General features: G+C 42.1%; 1 protein-coding gene across 8 annotated transcripts in view; it reads right to left on the bottom strand.

The window, feature by feature from the left end:
• LOC124113903 (TWiK family of potassium channels protein 18-like) overlaps window positions 1–22,410 on the bottom strand; it is an 87,809-nt gene that overhangs the window by 15,121 nt on the left and 50,278 nt on the right. For 7 of the 8 annotated variants that reach the window (XM_046474381.2, XM_046474385.2, XM_046474387.2 and 4 more), the window contains one exon: window positions 5,890–6,390. In XM_046474381.2, coding sequence (XP_046330337.1) covers window positions 5,890–6,390 — 501 coding nt within the window. Of the gene's footprint in view, window positions 1–5,889; window positions 6,391–10,355; window positions 10,509–22,410 lie in introns of those variants that run through there. The other variant, XM_046474383.2, reaches the window with a different exon arrangement.

Below are 22,410 nucleotides of genomic sequence, written 5' to 3'. Positions count from 1 at the left end.
CATATGTGTTTATTTACTTAATGGCTGTGTTCGTTGTTGTTGTTTTGCGTTCGAAACAATGTTTACATGTTTACTGCAGGAGTACATGCGCCTTAATGCCTCTCAACAGCTCGTCACTTTATCCCAACTCACGTCCTTGTTTCAAAGTAGTCGGCCCCTGTAACGTATCGGAATTCGGTCAGTGCTAATGTTGCCTCTTTGTATGGCGTATGACGGAATAACCATCTGTAGGAATCTGGTCTGGCAAAGCACTCTGTTGGAGGTCCGCGGTTTTCAGGCTTTCGCGGATAGTTAATTCACATCACTTGAACATAAAAAATGGTAGAAAAATTACCCCAATTTATCTGTAAAATTGATCAAAATCTGCGGATTGTTTCTTGACCTTGTTTTGAACCATGCATGGTGTTTTCAGTGAATTCCAGAGCAAGGCATTATAGATTGACATGTACCGTTAGTTTTACATCACAATACCAATTACAGAACACGATTTTTCATGAAATAATTGAAAAGGGCCGAGGTTTGCAATTTTCAGCAGCGTTTTTTGACATATCTCAACAAACGCCGGTCTTTCGATCGACCTGATTTTCTCGGGAAACCGAGGTAATTGCAGTGCATCCATTTGGCGAAATTAAGTTTGCTCATAGTATTTCTCGAGAGAAAAGAGTGGCATGTTTAGGAACTAAAGTCAAAACACTCATTGTCGGCCACCGGAAAGTTAAATTTAAATTTGAATTTGAATTTTTTACCCGTTATACAACTTGTTCATTACAGTTTGCACAGAGGACCCCTGTCACTGCTCGGTTCAAATTAGATAATGCATTTCGTATAGTATAATTCTTTGTACATTGACAACAAACCTGACTGCATTTACATCTGAAACACAGGGACAAGCTCCTTAACGACAGGAGGGAATGACACTATTGTGTGGGGCAAGTTTCCGGGGTCTGTATGGGAACGCCATCAAATGAGCATTAGAAAATAAGACTTGTGTGAACGAATCGTTTCCAAATTTCCCATGACATCAACCATCACACATGGTGTTTGCTCATTTTTTAGCAACAGCCGTTCTGTTATTTGCCCCCACTGTGAACCTAGTTCCTGTTTGTAACACTGCAGATAAAATCAACCCCCTAAAACAATTTATGAACCCTCCAGAAGAATGGTCAAGTCTTGTTGCCAGGACTGTTTGTTTGTTTGTTGTTTAACGCCGCACTCAGCAATATTCCAGCTATATGACGGCGGTCTGTAAAATAATCGAGTCTGGACCAGACAATCCAGTGATTGGTATCATGAGCATCGGTCCACGCAATTGGAATCGATGACATGTATCAACCAAGTCAGCGAGCCTGACCACCCGATCCCGTTAGTCGCCTTTTACGACAAGCATAGTCACCTTTTACGGCAAGTATGGGTTGCTGAAGACCTATTCTATCCCGGAATCTTCTCTGGTCTTGCAAGGACTGTATTTTGCATGTTTAAACTGAGACCATCATAAGGGCCCTAATTAGATAAGATACATTCATGCATTTATGCTGTGTATATATACCATGTTCTCATCTCTGTACCATATAAATGAACCCGTGAAGATCCGGGGTAGAATGTGTCTTCAGCAACCCATGCTTGCCGTAAAAGGCGACAATGCTTGTCGTAAGAGGGGACTAACGGGATTGGGTGGTCAGGCTCGTTGACTTGGTTGATGCATGTCATCGTATCTCAATTGCGTAGATCGATGCTCCTGATGTCAGTCACTGGGTTGTCTGGTCCAGACTCGATTATTTACAGACCCCCGTCATATAGCTGTAATATTGCTGAGTGCGTCGTTAAACAACAAACAAACACCCATATAAATGCTCTATTTTTGTACCAGGTCCAAAGTGGGCGTTTCTGTACGATAACAAAAAAAGAAAAAAAGAAAGAAAAAAAAGAAGAAATTCTGTTCTATTCTATTAATACAGTATCAACACTAAGTGTGCGCTGCCAGCCACCTCATGATATACATAAATGTTTATATACTGTAAATGAAAAAAAATATGTAATACCTCTATATATAATGTACATTATGTATAGCTACCTCTCATGTGTATAGTTATATTAACGTCCATATGTAGATAGTTTGTACCCTGCCCTACGAGAGTGTTCTGTACAATAACAATTTTTGATTCTTGATTCTTGGTCTGAGGGCCGGACTGAGATGCAGCTAGACAAGTACGCTGCTGTGACGGGATGGACTAAGTATTTCTTGTCTTTGGAGCCAAAAGTGTTCAGCTCGTGTGTACCACACTGGCACTGAAGTTGGTCAGAAAAAAGTAGCGGACCCGTGTCGTGACAGGTATAGGGTCAGTTGTGCACTTTGTGATAAAAGCATTAAACTAAGCACAGCTGTACGTAATGACCTTCCAAATATTTTCATGGGTATTATGTTTGTTTGTTGTTTAACGACGCACTCAGCAATATTCCAGCTACATGACGGCGGTCTGTAAGTACATAAGTGTGGACCAGACAATCCAGTGATTGACAACATGAGCATCGATCTACGCAAATGGGATACGATGACATGCATCAAGCAAGTCAGCGAGCCTGACCACCCGATCCCGTTAGTCACCTCTTACGACAAGCATAGTCGCCATTTACGGCAAGCATGGGTTGCTGAAGACCTATTCTTCCCCGGATCTTCACGGTCCAAAACGGTGAGGTGAGGTGAAGTTGGGTTTAACGTCGCGTCCAAGATTATTGCACTTATATAGCGACGTGCATGCACGTGTATGTGTGTGTGTGGCTGCTTGTACTAGTCCGGACTGATGCCGATTTATAGTGCTAGCTCACTGAGATACCATGCCGCAGTTTAACATGAATACCCCACTCAGACACAGTATACTGACTCCGAGCCGACCAGTCCTTGTTTTAGCCCCTTAATGCCGAGCGCCAGACAGGGTAACAACAAGTGCAATCTTTTAACGTCTTTTTGTATGACGCGTCCCGGGATCGAACCCTGGACCTTCCGCTCTCCGGGCGGACGCTCTACCACAAGACCACGGAGGCGGTCCGGTCCAAAACGGACGGCATGTATCCATATACACCTGGATATTGGGTGGCCCTGTCGTGTAAGGCCTCGGGAATTCGCTGTGCAAAGTTATAGCCCTTACGTGCCCCCGAAACCAATTGTCATGGGTCCGAATCCTAGATTCAATTATGTTTCAAGTTTTGTCGACACCATATCCGTGCTTGTGATACCATGGTGGTACAGGTCTTACCCCTGTCCTCCATCATCACCCTGCCATTTTAGTGATGTAACTGAGCTACGTTTCAAACCGCGGCGTAAAACTGCACTCACCCTACTTTACAAGGTCAAGACAAAAGTATAATTATACAACCCCGTGAAGATCAGGATTAGAACGGGTCTTCAGCAACCCATGCTTGTCGTAAGAGGCGACTGACGGTATCGGGTGGTCAGGCTACCCGAGTTGGTTGATGCATCGCATTGATGTCAATCACTGGATTATTCACTACCGCCGTAATATACCTGGAATACTGCTGAGTGCGGCGTTCAACAAACAATCCTGAAATGACTACAATTATCATCAACACGTTTACCATCAGAACATCATACGCAACACGTCCCAAGGTGCATCAATATGTTATACACATTTTATCACATTCACGGAACATTCACATTTGTGCTAACTGTATCAATTCATCATGCTCGGAGGTGGTCGACAGTTTCATGATGTATTTATACCTCCAACGTCAAAGGGCAGATTTGACAGATTAGGGCGTTGGCACAGTGTCATTTTATTTCGTGCTGATCCAATCATTCCTGACATCAATTTTCGTGGCATTACGTTGCTTGAACTAGAAGATTGGTTTGTTGACATTATTCCCTAAGTACACACGTTAGTTAGGTTAAGAGAGAGAGAGAGAGAGAGAGAGAGAGAGAGAGAGAGAGAGAGGAGAGAGAGAGAGAGAGAGAGAGAGAGAGAGCGAGAGAGAGAGAGAGAGAGAGAGAGAGAAGAGAGAGAGAGAGAGAGAGAGAGAGAGAGAGAGAGAGAGAGAGAGCGAGAGAGAGATAAGAGTGAGTGAGTGAGTTGGGTTTTAACGCCGCTTTTAACATTATTCCAGTTATATCACGGCGTGTCAGCTTAATGTGGGAGGACAGCCCGAAGGGATGCAGGTTGCGAGTGGTTTGATTTGAAATGGACAAGGCAATATCTTATAAAGCATAAGAACATATACTATATTACATAAGACTTAATCGTTTTTAATTTTACTATTTCGTATACTTTGGGTGATTACATTTCTTACAAACTATTATAATAGATACAGTTACTTTATCAAATCGGGTGGTGGGATAGCTTAATGGTTAAAGCGCTCGCTCGTCACGCCGAAGGCCTTGGTTCGATTCCCGAAATGGGTAAATGTGTGAAGCCCATTTCTAAGGCCCACCGCCGTGATGTAGCTGGAATATTGTTAAAAGCGGCACAAAACCATACTCACTCACTCATACAAACACCAGAGAAGATCCGGCGAAGAACTAGTCTTCATAAACCCGTGCCTGTCGTAAGAAGCGACTTACGGGATCGGGTGGTCAGTCTCGCTGACTTGGTTGATGCATGTCATCGTATCCAAATTGCGTAAATTAATGCTTATGATGTCAATCATTGGATTGTCTGGTCCAGACTCGATTATTTACAGACCGCCATCATATGGCTGGAATACTGCTGAGTGCGGCGTTAAACAACAAACGAACACTCATAAAACCGGTAATCCCTTGTTGATAGTAACAGTTATTTATGATCCCGAGTATAGTGAGTCGGCGAGGTGTCATGGCGTTGAACACGTGTTCAGCTTAATGTGGGAGGAAAGCCCGAAGTATTGCAGGTCTCAGATATTCTCCACCCACGAAACCCACGAGCACAGGTATGGTGCAGACACGCATAGAAACATATTCGGAGCAAATCGGGATTCGAACCCACGATCATAGGTTTCTGGCGTGTCTAAACGACTCGGCCACCCGTGCACCTGTTCAATATTGATTCCACTAGTCAGCTGAACTAACTGAGTTTAAACATTCGACTTCTGGATTAGTAGTGAGTGAGTGGGTATGGTTTTACGCCGCTTTTAGCAATATTCCTGCAATATCACGGGGGGATGACAACAGAAATGGGCTTCACATATTGTAGCCATTTGGGGAATCGAACCCGGGTCTTCGGCGTGACGAGCGAACGCTTACACCACTAGGCTACCCCATCGCCCCCTTATAGGTTAGTAAGGATTAATAATCCACCACTGATGAGGAATTGATAAGTAATTGATGAGGAACTGATAAGGAATTAATACAACGACAGCTAAATTTTGTCAGCCACAAACCAGCCATTCTCAATTATGATTACGACCGCCTCTGTTGTGTAATGGATAGCGTCTGCCTGAGAGAGGAATTAAGATGGGTGGTTCGATCCTTAAGCCACGTCATGCCAAAAGACGTGAAATGAGGTAGTTGTTGTTACCTGTCTTTGAAAGCAATAGGGCGTGACGTTGTCACGAGAAAGTTGTGTTGCACGTGCGAAATAGAAGGCGCCGGTCGAATCCAATTCTTAATAAGGGACAAACAACTCAACTGTCGACCTGTGCATTGCATTCTCGAGTATTATTTTCGGGCGACTGTTTTTTGTTTACGAAAATATGTACATTGATTGTCATCATCGTAACGTTTCTAGGTACTAGGTTTACAAAATTCGGTTCGAGGCATGATTGAGAACTTTCCTATGTTTTTTTTACGAGATTTGAAATCATCCGAGAAATAAGGCTCCTTGATTTTATCGCTCAGATGCGGGTTTCTCACAAAAGCTCACGACATATTTTATCCATCATAGAAAACACAAATGGTCCACTTACCAATCGTGGTGTAGATGGTCCCACAGAAGAACATGGATTGCCAGAACGTCCATGTGGGGGTTTTGGTCGAGTTGACCACGCCATTCTTTTGAGCAATGACCACAGTCTCCTCGTAACGCAGCAACAATCCTCTTGCCACTAGATTCCATTGCGTTTCATTCACCAGTCCTTGACTTAAATTGGACGACAGTTCCTGCAACACTCTCACAGTCTCTTCTCTGTTGGACGTGATGTTGTCCCGGTGAGCTTTTTCATGTGGACCTTCTATAGCTCGGAATATCGCAGCCCCGATGACGGAGTACACCGCCAGGAGGATTAACAGCCCTACAACGGACGACACCGCCTTGTAAATAGTCCTCAGGATCTTTTTAATCTTCAGAAAACAAGTCTTGTTTGTTGTTTTGCCATCTTTGCCTTCTTCTAAACCGGAAGCGTCTTCTTCCTCCATCGTGAAAGACCCGTCATCTAGGTCGTCTGCTAGCCGCGCACGTGCGGAGTCGTCTGCAACAGGGATTGAAAGAAAATTGTTAGACACGGAATATATACTTCCAAGTGATGGTAAACCGATTTGTGTGTTCTTTCCGACATGGCACATTCACAGATGTTTCCTTGTCATCCTGAGTCGTAGTGTAAGTCCCATATTGGCTCAAGGCATAGCGTAAAAGCTGACACAATAATATAAGAACCAGGGCTAATAGTTTCTGGCTAATTGCAGCCACACAACAACAGGTGTAGGATTCGCACAGCGGGAGACGTAATGAATGGTTAATTACAACACTGGCATTTGTCGCTGTACAAATGCTACTATTGCAACACAAGAAAGAACACTGACAGTGTGTATAATTTGCTTTGTGCATGGTAGCAAATTGAGACGTAGGATATACGCACGACACAAGCGTGTTGTTGATGAAGGCCTTTCTTCGCGGCAGGATATCATTGTTGCGTTAACCTACGTTTAATATACATTGTTGTTTGACCCTTTTGTAAATGAAGATGCAGGGATTAAGATTAACTATATTTCATCAAGACGTGTCAACTCCGTGTGAGAGGAAAACACAAATTCGCACAGGTCGTTATTAAGTTTATGTCGTTGGTGAAACATTTGGAAAGGTGATGGTGCTTAGAAGTGAGTGAGTGAGTGAGTGAGTGGGTGGGTGGGTGGGTGGATGAGTGGATGGTTGGGTGGGTGGATGGGTGTTTGAGTGAGTGAGTGAGTGAGTGGGTGAGTTGGGTGGGTGGGTGAGTGAGTGAGTGAGTGGGTGGGTGGGTGGGTGGGTGGGCGGGCGATCGAGTGAGTGAGTGAGTGAGTGAGTGAGTGAGTGAGTGAGTGGGTGAGTGAGTGGGTGGGTGAGTGAGTGAGTGAGTGAGTGGGTGGGTGTGTGAGTGAGTGGGTGGGTGGGTGGTTGAATGGGTGAGTGAGTGAGTGTTTAAATTTAACGTTACATCGTCATTATTTGAGCAATATAGCGACGAGAACAAGTTGACATATACACACTTTAGTCATGAATACAAAGTTATATTTAAAAACAATTTATCACAAAGCAAATGATCAAATTACGTATATGGGCTAAGAATTATATCGTAACTGATGCTCATCGTATCAGACTTAAAATAAGATCAACACTGCTAACGGTATTTCCTCTATCAGACGCCGGACCTCTAATAGACACCGGCCTCTCATAGAAGCCGGGTCAATTGTTCAGTGCAAAAAATAGAAGCCGGGCTTCTAATAGACGCCGGGTCGATCATTTTATACAATTAATGATCCTTTTTGGGGACCTAAATTACACAATGAGGACTCCCTTTCCCTTCCGGGGTTTTAATAGAAGCCGGGCCTCCAATAGACGCCGGGCCTCTAATTGACGCCGGGTCAAAGGCTTGTCCGAAATAAATAGAAGCCCGGGCCTCTAATAGAGGAAACACGGTACTTTCAGTGGTTCAGGGGCATTGTTTACTAAATTGAGACTAAACATGAAGTACGAGACCAAAATACATATACACTTTACATACAGCACACATAGAAGTAGGGTAATTACTCCGTAGGCGTACGCGCCAGAACAGAACTTTAAATAATTTAATTAAGCTGAAGCAAAACATGGTACAAAAGAAAAAGCCCTGCGGATATTTACAATAACCAGATTGGAGTTAATGGGATCACCAATTACACGTTTTTAAGAACATGTTCGTACACTGTTTGTAAATTTTTTGAGCAAGTAATGTTTTTCTGACATCCTTGAATGAAACTCGACATTCAAAATTAAAGAGGAACTCCGTTTTTCCGGACGGTACTGTTCCAGTGAAATCCACGAGATTAACAACTTTCCGGATAAAAGGGTGAACCGAAGTGTCATAAGCGTCCGGAAAACGGGGGTTCCATACTAACAGGTATCCGTACTAACGGGGTTCGGTACAAACAGGGTCCAAACCTGGGTGACACTCATCATACATATGGCACACAGATTTCATTGTCCATGTGAGAAGTTTTGTATGTACGTCTTTGGTTGGAATATCACACTACACACGTGCCGAACGCAGGTCACAGTGACATTGTGAAACCAGGCGCTTTAACTGAAGAGGGCAGGTTGACAAGTAGCCAGCCCGACGCTGATACAGGGACGTGGTATTGCTCGCCTAGTGACGGGGGAATATCCGCGTATGTTCCCATTAAAACCTATCCAGATGATGCCGATAGGCAAGTGTCGCTAGTTACAATCCACGTCAGGGCAACAAGAAAATAAAAACAGAGACATTTAGCGTGTACCAATGGAGTTCGTAAACTAAACTACCGGACAAAAGAAGGATACACCCATGTTTGATGGTGGCCAAAGTGAAGCAAACAAGAAATGGTTATTTAATGGTGATGTTTTGATTTTAAAACGGGTATCATATGTGTGTTTTAGACATTGACTTTGCAGTGTTTCGTCGACTGTTTGCAGCTAGCGTTTGTAAAATTATCTGTTGGTCAAATTCAATTTTCTAGTGATACTTCTTTTGCCCAGCAGTGTATGTGTCAGTCTAGTGATAATGGAGCATGTATCTGTCAGGCGTATTCGTCTGAGGCGGACATGGAAACCTAATTGAAACTGTTAAATCTGTTCGGCTTTCTATCCAATCTTCCCCAGCACGGCTCAGTGTAACAGCTGTTACGTATTCATCATCGGGTTAATTTTTAAAGTACATTAGACAATTTCAGTCAGCACTCAATACGGTCCAGGGCCCCGTTTCACAGAGCGATCTTAGCGGTAATGTGATCATAACGCCGGATATTTAACATAGATACATGTATACGCCAATCTCTCACTCTCACACACCCCACTCTCGAATAATTTGTTCACCATTTTGTCACATAAAACTCACGTCGACAAATACGTGTTAGACAATACCGACACCTTTTAGTATTGGTTTCAATGTCATCTAAAGCCAATGGACAATTCACACAGATTGGGGTCGTTTATAGATTTACCAATAATTGCAGCAGATCTGTTGTGCTGATCGATAGCGACCTGAAGCAAATGAATGTATGTATGTGTGTGTGTGTGTGTGTGTGTGTGTGTGTGTGTGTGTGTGTGTGTGTGTGTGTGTGTGAGTGAGTGAGTGAGTGAGTGAGTGAGTGAGTGAGTGAGTGAGTGAGTGAGTGAGAGAGTGAGTGAGTGAGTGAGTGAGAGAGTATGGGTTTACGCCGCTTGAAGCAATATTCCAGCAATATCACGGCGGGGGACATCAGAAATGAGCTTTACACATTGTACTCACGTCGGGATTCGAACACGGGTCTTCGGCGTGACGAGCCAACGCTTTAACCACTAGGCTACCATACCGCCCCCTGCTCCAAATGAGGAAAACATTAGATTTTTGAATCCCGGTTCGCCCCGATTATGTTTCTAGGTTTGTCAGCACCATACCCGTGCTCGTTGGTTTCACCGAAGTGGTAAACGTCTGAGACCTGCAACACTTCGGGCTTTCCTCCCACATTAAGCTGACACGCCGCGATATAACTGGAATACTGTTAAAAGAGGCGTTAAACCAAACTCAGTCACCCACTCACTCACCTTTTTTCTCTTCCTTCAAAATAATCTGAAAACGGATTTTACACTGAAATTCAAGTGTAGCATGTGTTAAGCACGCAAGTGTGCGACGACCTGTCTACCAACATATCGAGTAATCTACAAGATCTATTCGCGCGTTATATGTCATGGTAAGTATCAGGTGTATAATTAAAGAGTAAGCGACACCGTGAGTGAATGTTGTTTAACTACGTATTCAGCAATATACCAGCAATATCACAGCGACCTGTAAATAGTCGAGTCTGAACCAGACAAGAGCGTGCATATGTTGATAATGACACATCACATGTAACCGATGAATAACTACACGACTACCACAGTGCAATAAACAGAAGTAGGTCAACCCATCGACCTGTGTTCATGACAAAATACATTAGTAGTATGCAATATTCGTAAAAAACCTACCGCAAAGTAGAATCTCGTATTCGTCAGCCATTTTACTGTCAGGGGAAATGAAATCAATTTGTCACCCCTCTTGACCACCGTACCATTTGTCATTTGTTATAAATCCGCCAAGGCCAGTGTTACCGTAACAGCCAGCTTTCAGAGTGATTACATCGATCCACAACACTGCCATTACACACATACACTCTACACGTAGGAACAAACGACCAACAAGCACCCAAGCATGAACCTTTATAATTACTGCTTACAGAGTATACGTCGGTAGTAACACTATATCTGCCGCTCAATGGGCATTGCGTGAAGGCTAAATTACACAAATATGTTCAGGATGGTTCACTTATTTGAATATTGTTATTTATTGTATTGAAAACGGCACACGGCAGAAACGATATAGTATACTCATTGCTTGATGTGAATATTAGATTATATAAGCATCTGCTCTGTTCGTATTTTAATGGGTATCGATAATTTGAAACAGGTAATCGGCATCTTGCCAAAATACACGTGTTTCAGCTTGATTGTTGTTGTCTGAATCCACACCCAATTCCAGCTGTACGACCAAAAACCAAACAAAGTAGTGATTGATATTGTGAGCATCGTACACAACTGGATACGATGACACGCAATCAACCAGGTCTCCGAGCCTGTCGACCGGAGTCGCCTTGTTCGAGTCGCCAATGATGGTGTTGGTGGTGGTGGTGGTGGTGGTGGTGTGTGTTTGTGTGTGTGTTGGGGGGAGGGGGGGGGGGGGGGGGGGGGGGGTCTGAGTGAGTGAGTGCATTGTGTCTAACGCCTCTTTTAACAATATTCCAGTTATATCGCTGCGTGTCAGCTTAATGTGGGAGGAAAGCCCGAAGTGATGCAGGTCTCAGACGTTTACCACTTCGGCGAAACCCACAAGCACAGGTATGGTGCTGACAAACCTAGAAACATAATCGGGGCGAACCGGGATTCGAACCCACAAACATAGGTTCCTGGCGTCTACAAGGGACGCAACTCTGCACAACGAATTGCGGCGCCTTAGACACCTGTGCCCCCTGGGGAGGGATTCTGACCCATCCCCCACCACTCACACAAACCGGATCCTACATAAAACAAAACAAATTACACGTAATGCAACTTAATGTCTAAAGATCTACATTCGGAAGTATGAAGATTTTGTTTGTTGGTGGTTACGCTCCAGGACAATACTCCAGTTTTATGACGGCGGCCTTTAAATAATCGCATCTGGACCAGACAATCCAGTTATTGATACTGTATGAGCATCGTCCCAACCTCCTGGGCTACACGACACGCAATCCACAAAGTCGACGAGCTTGGACACAAGAGCCCACTTAGCCCTAAGACTATCGTGTCTATGTTAAAGTATGGGAGTTACCGTCATCTTAGCACTAAGATCGCTTTGTGCTTAAAACATTGTCCCAACCTGCTACATGACACGAAATCCACAAGTCATCGAGCTTGGACACCTGATATATTACGTCACCATCAAAAGGCAGCCATTGGCTGCTGGGGCCACGTGTTTATTTGAAGGACGTGATTGGTTCACGACGTTCATTCCGTGTTCTTTCCAAGTTCAGACAGACAGATTTTTCTGCCTTTAGTAAATTGCATGTTAAAGATTTAATTAATAGTGAAGACGCCCGTGCTTGCTGCAACGCATTCAACATTTCCCATTTTTTCTGCTTGAGACGCGGTGTAACAACATTATGTATTTATGTGAAGTGGCTTCAAGAAAGTGCTGACACATACGAAGTTTGACGTAGCATGACAATGGTAATGCATTATTCATGTTCCCTTCTCGACACAAATGCGAATGATTCTTTGAAGGTGAGAAGAATCTTCTTAATCATTTGTAAGATGGAAGCGCAGAGGCACACGCGACTTGAAATAGACACAGTTGATCTTTATCAAACAGGAAAGCCCAACATTTGGAGCTTCAAACTGACACGCATCGCTTGTGTTCTGACATGCACAAGTGTGTTAAAGTATTAATAGATAAACCATTAGTGTTTGTAAACAAGAACCGGCGTACTCTTTCTACGCGGACTTAAACAGTTGTGACACGTACATAAGGTCACGCTTGGCTACTATGACGTCATGATACAATGGATGACGTCATCGGATTCAAAGACAGCGGAACACGCAGAAGGCCCCGAAAACTCAACTAAACCGATGTCTTTCGGATATAAGTATTTACCAAAAGAAATGATGGGGTTCTTGTTGCCATGTGGAACACCGGCTTTCTTAAGTTTGGGATATGTTACTTGTCAAAAAATGTATTCATCCGCAGTGACGATTTCTGGGATTCGACTCCCAGTAACTACGGTTTAAACCAATCAGATTCAGTATTCACACTCGTTTACAATGTTTTCGTGACATATGCACATGTTCTGAATTGATATGTCCGGTAGATGAGGTATCCGGGATAACAGGGTTTCCCTGTAGAGTTTGTTAATATGTTTCAAGGATAACTCGAAGCTGTCATCGTGATTTATAAACAGACAGGGTACAAAATCATTTAACCCCAATGTGAGGTGAAATGTGTTTTAACGTCTCGTCCAAGATTAGTACACGTATATAGCGACGTGCATGCACTTGTGTGTGTGTGGCTGCTTGTACTAGTCCGGACTAATGCCGATTTCTAGTTATTCCATTGAGATACCATGCCGCAGTTTAACATGAATACCCCACTCAGACACAGTATACTGACTCCGAGCCGACCAGTCCTTGTTTTAGCCCCTTAATGCCGAGCGCCAAACAGGATAACAACAAGTACCATCTATTAACGTCTTTTGGTATGACGCGGCCGGGGATCGAACCCCAGACCTGCCGCTCTCCGGGCGGACGCTTTACCACTAGACCACGGAGGCGGTATAATCCAAGGGAACCAAGTTAGTGTTATAATAACATAAAATACAGATTATCCATCGTCAGCATAGAAATCCCCAAGCAGTATACTAGTTTCAAAATCACAAACATGCCATTTGGAATAAAAGATCCTTCAGCTGTTCAAAAAACAAATAATACTAAACCCTTCTTACCTGGATTTAGTGACATGATAAGGATGTATAAATAATACGCTGGTAGTATTCCCCGTCGGCACTACTGTTGTGTGCAGTGTTCTTCCTTATTGACCGTCAGTGTAACATTGCTCTTGGTTTTATTACTAGACTTGACCACAAGTATTATGATACATGTGTTTCTAGAATATGTTACAGCGATATGTTTAACTACCAATGCGTCACCATCTGCCAAGCAATCGCCGTTCCAAACAAGGGAATCCTGACCTACGAGTGACCTGTTGAAATGGCAGATGCCGGTCGTTCTTAAGAGCATTTCAGAGCTCTTCTACGTTGAGAATGTCTTTCTGGCAGATGTCGAAATGAAAACAGTAACAGTAAACGATGAACCATAAATGGTCCGCTGGGATGATATTTGTGATAGATAAGTATGATATTACACATGGAAATAGACATTTGAAGACATGTGACTAAACGCCAATAATAGCAGTTAGAATGAAGATGAATCATACGTCAGAACAATGAGACCGGGTGGTCGAGACATAACAGCGATCTACCCCCTAAGTAGTCCTGCACCATGACCGTGGAATATATTTATTTTATGAAAAAAACATAATCTAGAAATGCATACAAAAGCAAGTCTAGCCAGCTCAAGCTAGCTCTATTCCACAGCATAGGGAATTTATTTTTTTTAGAGTCAAGAAGGATATTGTGTAATATAAGATTTCAGAGACTAAATGTTAGTCTACCCCCTAAGCTGAGGTACACCATCAAAGATATCACGTACCTACTTCGAGCTCTATAAAATAATGGTTTGTTTAACGCCTCATAGAACGGTATTTCATCTTCACAACGTCGTTTCAGTGAGCCCAACGAAAACAGCGGAATATCTGCATTCAGGTTTATCAAGTCTAGATGCTGAATCTAGACAAATCTATCAAGCCATATTCCACATGCAATCAGCATTTATTTTTTTTATTCAAAGGAATTATATTACATGACTGCGGCATATCAGCGTTTACATTATCCAAACCAGTCTAGATGCTGAAACTAGACAAACCTAACTGACCGTATTCCACATGAAATCAGCATTTTATTTTTTTTAAAAGCGAAATATATTCCCTGACTTTGGAATGTCTGCATTTGCATTAATCAAACCAGTCTAGATGCTAAAAATAAACAAACCTAACTGACCATAATCCACATGAAATCAGCATTATATTTGTTTAAAAGCGAAATATATTGCGCAATACTTCGCGAAGTTTACACGATATACGGCTTTTCCATTAGACGAGAGGTCGGCCACATGACCGCTAAATTACCGTAACGGTTCATATCCTTATCAACGACACATTTGACGTCCATAGGTTTTTCAAGAGATTGTGTTTTTCAAATGAAGTAAAAACTGATGGCCTACTTCCAGATTCCTGTGGAAACCCTTGGGAATTGCCTTGCACGAACAAATACGAGCATTTAGACACTTTAATCTTGAAACCGGAATGTTTGTGATGCATTGAAAAAGTCAGTATGTTTCACTGACATCCTCGCTGCGATCCATCCTAGTGAACGAAACGAAGAAATGCACAACCCAACCATCGACTTGACAGTTGCAGTCAACAACATTCTACTGCAAACTGTGAATGTTCTTCAGTAAATAATTTCGAAATTAAACACGTTTAAAAGTGATTAGAATATAGACATGTTTAGAATTTAAACATGTTTAATGTTTAAACATATTTAGAATTTAAACACGTTTAAACATGTTTAAATAAAGTGCATATGATCAGGCAATACGTCAAATATGGATGAGATGTATAATATATATTCATATTAGATGTGCACGTGAGAGGCTCTTACATGCCACACATACCACTAGGACTTATAGTGAGTGAGTGAGTATGGTTTTACGCCGCTTTTACCAATATTCCAGCAATATCACGGCGGGGGACACCAGAAATGGGCTTCACACATTATACCCATGTCTGGAATTGAACCCGGGTCTTCGGCGTGACGAGCGACGGACTTATAACGAACTCGGTACAATACAATACAACATAACAGTAAACAAATAACTTAAGCTCGGCTAATGATAAATAGGATTTTGACACTTGTGACGACGACAGTTTCCTTCGCGAAGGCGATAAGGTGAAGGACACATATAAGGTCACAAGGTCATATCCCGCCGAGGTTTGAAAATCGATGTGAACAGAAATGTGTTGTTGTATGACTAATAGTATTTCTTCCATACAGGAAGCTGACAATAAAAGTACATTCATCTCAAATACTACGATAGACCCTTAACTATACACCCCTAATTAATCCATTTATACTGCTTAAAATAGCTTTTATCCCCCCCCCCCCACACACACACATACAGATTTCTGTTTCCCCATTAAACGCTAAAAGAGCACAAATGCCCTTTTTTTTAAATTACCTTCATTGAATTTCCAATGGGGCACGTTTAACTGTGAAATACATTATCCTACTCATGTTAATCACAAAACATTACAAAAATTATGGGGCAATGAACGTGTTTGTGTTTAGGGTGTAAACACATTTTTACAGTGTGTGGTCTGCTGAGGGCGACACAATTCGACGTACAGGGTTGGGGCTCTTGGCGTGCCAGAATCCTATGACCATTGATTCAAATATCAGATTCGCCGTGTTGTCGTCTCTTGGTTTGTCAGCACCGTACACATCCTCGTGGGCATCACAAAGGTGGTAAACATCTTAGACCTGCATCACACCTTCCACATCAAGCTGGCAGGATGTGATACAACCGCCAAGAGAGGAGTTAAACAAAAACCTCAGTCACCTCCCAAGTTCCACACACCTAGAAGCAAAGACTGGCCAGAACCAATCCTAATTAAAATTTCATTGATTTGAATATTGAAGATGGGGAAACATGGAGACATAAATCTTTTACAGATAATAAAGAAGTTGTTGTCCATAAAAGTATCATGTCTTCACGTGTTAATTGAAAAAGACATTTGTGTTTAAGTGCGAAACAGAAGAACGAAATGCATCTTTAATTTACCAAGCGTTGTCTTTGTAATGGACACCCGCGCCGTGCTCGCCAGCATCAGCCAACACGACTTTGACAAGCAATCCATTCGGGAATATCACAGGTCGAGAAAACAACAACTACGTGTTGGCCCAAGAACGTCAAGGTGAGGTGCGGTTAAATGGTGTTCAACGTCGCGTCCAAGATTGTTGCACTTATATAGCAACGTGCGTGCACGTCTGTGTGGCTGCTTGTACTAGTCCGGACCGATTTTATAATGATAGCCCACTGAGATACCATGCCGCAGTTTAACATAAAAATAAACAACTCAGACAGGGAATACTGATCCGAGTTGATCAGTCCTTGTTTTAGCCCCTTAATACCGAGCGCCAGGCAGGGTAACAACAAGTACCATTTATCAACATCTTGTGGTATGACGCGGCCGGGGATCCCACCCCGACCTTCCGCTATCCGGGCGGACGCTCTACCATTAGACCACGGAGGCGGTCAAGAACGTCAAGACAGAAGAATGTATATGTGTGCAGTTTAAAGATGGAAACTTTTAGGATACTTTTGCTGATGCTAAGAAAACATGAATGAAAGTTGAAACATGCGAAACTAAAGAGCCAGACAAATAGTGCCAGCGAATGTGACTTGAATCTAGTTATTGGGGTTGTTGCTCCGAGCACCGCGACATGAATAAACAACCTCCCTACCAACTGCTTTAAGTAATTAAAACAATTACATGTACCTTGTCACCGGACTGCACACATGATTACAGTGCTCTGGGAACTCAGAGATAGGAGAAACAAGATAGACCTACCATGCACGCAACACTCCCCGTGATGTTCTGATTCATCATTGAAAGAGTGATGAAGAGTGAACCAATTAGAACTAACTGCTGTGTTGAGGTGGTCTTCCTGTAAACTAGATACCTCGTATTTTAATTTGGAACCGAACGCTTTAGCGCGATGTTTCTAATGTATAAATGCTAGATATTATGTTTAATCAGCTGTAGTTCTGATTTCAAAGCCATTTTTTATATTCATCGATGCGTAGGCTATCAATAGATTGATGTTCTCATACGAAAATGTTTGTGTGTACAAAGACACGTTTATTTTTTTTTTTTAAACTGACTTTAATTATATTTCAAACAATCTGAACAATCAAGTATTCAGTGCAAAGTGAGTTTTTCTACAGTCGCTTTAAGAAGTAATTTAGTATCAAACGTCGAGTCAGCTAGACGGAATCCAAGGCAAAGCATGTGGTAGAATTTTGGCATTTCAGTGAAACGATAAGCACACCTATTGTGCCGACGAATCAGGGATTCGAACCCATTAACGCCGGATCCTAACAGCTCATGGCACAGGGAATTTCGGCGTGTACACATTCATGACCAACTCGTGTTATTCCGGGACAAGCCGAATGGCGACTCGTGCCCCTGTCATGGCCATTTTGCGACCGTTTCCGTCTTCGCGCAAACGGGCATACCTAAAGCAATTGTCAACTCGTTGCGTAATGGTTCATATATATTTCCCCATATATTATATATGTTTCAGATGCAATTTAAAGCACATCTGGACATGCGGAATTGTACAGTATGATTGAACACATTCAACTGTGTCTTTGGTATTATATTTAAAATGCAAGACATGTGTAAAATCAAAAATAATATCTGAGGGATTCTTTGATGAAGAACTTGAAATCATACGCGCATTCTGATTGGATTGTCGTATTTTCACACATAACATTCATCGATAGGGGGAACGAGTCTTCTTGCAGGTTACGGAAAGGGGCGAGTGGTGACGAATTGGCGTGTACACAGCGAGGCATCCTTGACCCCGGGAAAAGGGGAGAGAACTGGTGTTTTACTAAGAGTCATAAATTAACATTTTATTAGTCAATACAGCTGAAGATTATCAGTGCATCGGTTTTGAAAACACCGTTCTCCGTAATCAGCACTCTCAGGTCATCGATGGAAAAAAGGATATTTATGGACGACCTTGTGCTCAGTACGGGAACATGTCAGAAAGATTTATAACTCTCATTGGTTTTTCAAGGCAGCTTATATTTGCAGAGATTGTGCAACGCCACGAGTAGTGAACGTCACGTCTCAAGTGATAATGTTTTGTCTGCTGTATAAACCGCGGGGGATCATTCTCGGATGTTTTCTTGCCTCTAATTACTTCACGTACTTAGTATTCATAGGTCCAGTCTTTACGTTGCTGGGTTCATGAGATCAGGTGGAATTGGTCGCGTTCAAGATTATCGCGCTTATACAGCGGCGTATGAGCAGCGACAGTAATAACGTCAGTATCGACCACAATAAGCCAATATTTACATCATAGAAACATTTAGAAAGTTGTTTTATTAATCCTATGTACATTTATACAGATTACTAATATATATATAAGAGTGCCCTTAAGGTACAACGTTCGTTACAACGATAAATCATATAACGAGCGATATATTACACAATTTATAATTAAATTTAATAATTATAATATTATTATACAGTTAGTTAAAAAGCGTTATTTTAAACGGGTGATTAATACATAGAGAATACTACACGACCTTACATTAGATACCAGTTTCGGAAACGAGGGTTATAAAATCTGGTCCAGCCAAAGCCAGGCCAGACACCAAATCAGATCACCGTTATCAAGGTTTCCAAAGTAGATGAAGATCGTGTACGATTTTATGAACTGGCGTCATATCACCATGCAGAATTTTCACATTATGAAGCCAAACGGAAGTGACAAGTGCATGTGTTATCACAGTCCTAGACTTAACGACCTACATCTACGGCTGTGCATAGACTTTGATGTAGCTGTACCGTTAGCGTTGTTTGTCGGTCTTAGACTTGCACAAGTCTCTAAGGCAATAAATATTTGTTGTCATAATTTCTAGATTATGTAAATAATAAGAACACGTTGTCCCTATAAGAGACTGGACTGTCCACATATCTAGACTTGTCTATCAGGAGGATAGAATTACTACACATCCATGGATTTTTCTTTCAGTACAGCCTTGGAGCAAGGCTATATCGGTCTCAGCATGAGGAGTTCCTCATCAGGAGTTAAAATTTCAATTTTTGAAAACGACTGTTGTTTGTAGCTTAACGCCGCTCTGCAATATTCCAGCTATATGACGGCGGTCTGTAAATAATCGTGTCTGGACCAGGCAACCCAGTGATTGATATTGTGAGCACCGATGACACGTAATCAACAAGGTCACCGAACCTGATCACCTGATCTATTTCGTCGCCTCTTACGACCAGCATAGATTCCTGGGGACCTTTTCTAACCCAGAACACCAAATTGAAATTACGCTTGGCGGCAACCATCGACCAGACGTATTACGACCTTTGACTGGTGATTGGAAAAGATTGAATGTCCCTATATTAATAAAATATGGATCCTATTGTTAGTATGATTCTATTTGATAGTGATTTTCATAAACACACGTTTGTGATATAGTCGGAATCGTAGAATGGACTATGCTTTTACCAGAGATTCCTAAAGATTATTTAAAGGGTTTGTTGCTTTTATTTAATTATTCAAATATTTTCAATTACCAAACTATCACTAACAAGAATGGGGCAATAGAAATGTGCAGCACCTGTCATACAACGAGCGACGTACAACAAATCTCAGGTTACTTTAATCATGCAATGGAATATCAAACACGAGCACATCTTGTAATACTTCTGATTGGTGGGATATGTCTGTCCGATGTAGATCAATACCCCTGGGGGAAGGCAAACGTTTTGAGACTGGCGTCAGACATTGCTTGCGTGATAACACCACACTGACGGTGATGGAGATTGAGTTGAAGTGTAGTAGGTGTTGTTCTATCTGTACTGAGGGGAGTGCTGTGTATGCGGGAGAGTCAACAGACTTGTATTGTAAGGAGGTACTCTCTCTCACTCTCTCTTTCTCCCACCTCTCTGTCTCTCCCTCTTTCTCTACCCCTCTCTCTTCCTCCCCCTCTCTCTGTGAGGGTTTTGTGGAGGTAGTGGTGATAGAAGATTGTGCAGGGGAAATATGTATCATGTTACTTATTCCTAGTGTCTGATACAGGCACCTCCTACGAGATGAAGACCAATCAAAGTCATTATTTAGCTGATATATCCATACAATAGTCAAATGAAACAATACATACAAACTAAAAGGATTTATCATTGCAACGTTTATAATAATCATTTTGTTCTTTTGCAGAATGCAGCATTGATACCGGGGGGCCGCATTGTAAAGCATTGATAGGTTAAAACAGCTATCAATTTCGTTGTATTTTACGTCAGCATATGGAAAGAGAATACTGCATTGAGTATGTCCCGTTTAAATCTAAGTTAAATGAAAACATATGAGAAAACAGAGTATGACTGATAGTTTATCTCTATCTCATATCTCAACTTGTCAGCCCAAACCTTGCTAAGCTTGGAACGTTCACTAAAGATTATAAATGACATCGCTATGGCGTTTTACAGATTACTACATCAATACACTTCCGTAGAATGCCTACTGAGTAAATCTAAAGATCTAACAAAATTTGAATAAAGTCATGCAAGTAGTTTTGGTTCAAAGATACTATTAAGGAAAAAAAATGTAATACCGGTCGGTGTACCTCAGTAGCTAGCAAGTCTTGAAAGATCAAAGCTGCATTGACGGACAATTCCGGTTTAGTAGTGACCCCCCCCCCCCCCCCCCCCCCCCCACACACACACACACACACACCCCACCCCCCCTCAAATATTTTCAGTTATGGTATCTTAGTAAGTCAACAAAGGCCAAAAGCTGTACTGACGGACAACGTTATTCCTCTTATTGTATCTTAGTAATTAGTAAATCTATAAAGACCAAATCTGTACTAAAATTAAATACCATGTTTTGTTCAGTACACTAAAGTAATGTTGCCGATATTGTATCTTAGCAATTAGCAAGACCAACGCTATGCTGAAGAAAAATACCATATCAGTTACAGTTATTGTGTGTTAGTAATTAGCAGGTCTTGATCCAGAGACACCAACATGGGAACAAGAGTGAGTGATGGAGTGAATATGGTTTTACGCCGCTTTTAGCAATATCCCAGCAATATTACGGCGGGGGACACCAGAAATGGGCTTCACACATTGTACCCATGTCGGGAATCGAACCCGGGTCTTCGGCGTTACGCTTTAACCACTAGGCTACCCGACCGCTTCTATGGGAACAAGAAGTGTTGACTGTTAATAATTGATTAAGTTATATTTTCCTCATAAAGTCTATGTTTATAAATTGTATATTTAAAAAATCAACGACGATAAGAAATTCTTTAGTCAGATTGAACTATAGGATACTCGTGGTTCAGGCATACACTCTGACAGAGCTGTCAAATACAGAACACTTCCATAAAAAGATCACCGCCTGCGAATGGGTTTAATCAATTTCCTCAACGTCATGAGCCATGCCTCATTTGACTGTACATGTCGACACACTAAACGACGGGACCCGGGAGCGGCAGGGCTAACAGACGGTGTGTATGAGCCAGGGTACTTCTGGAACACTACTGCCTTGTGAAGAAACTGGGAACACGTGCTTGTTGCGATAGACTCGTGTCTGTCTTCGATATCACAAGCGGTTATTGCTAATGGTATATTCTGGTTCAGATAGTTCCTGCACTTATCGTCTAGGTGTGTCTATTTTTACACAATCGGTATACGCTTCTTGATAGATGCTACAGTGTAGAGCTATGTACCGTGACGCATAACACCTCGTTATAATGTACCGTTTACTTTATGCTTCATTGATAGCATGAGACGTATTCACGTTCCGACTTTTCTTAACGTTCAATGAGTTTATCTTTTGTGCTCCTCCAAATACACCATCAGAATGCCCATGCCTACACCTTCATATCTCCCTTTCACGAATAATTGCTTCCCCTCTCGACAAGCATCTGTTGTGTCTCGTCAAATTAACTAGAAAGAGTCTGGCGTCATGAATCAACTGATATGACACTGCGACAGCACATTTAATTTACCTTTTTAAAT

The sequence above is a fragment of the Haliotis rufescens genome, unplaced genomic scaffold (assembly GCF_023055435.1).
Source record: "Haliotis rufescens isolate VD_foot unplaced genomic scaffold, xgHalRufe1.0.p SCAF_12, whole genome shotgun sequence".
In the NCBI taxonomy this organism is placed as follows: Eukaryota; Metazoa; Mollusca; class Gastropoda; order Lepetellida; family Haliotidae; genus Haliotis; species Haliotis rufescens.
Note: the sequence above shows the minus strand (reverse complement) of the source record. Positions and strands in the feature narration are given on the sequence as shown.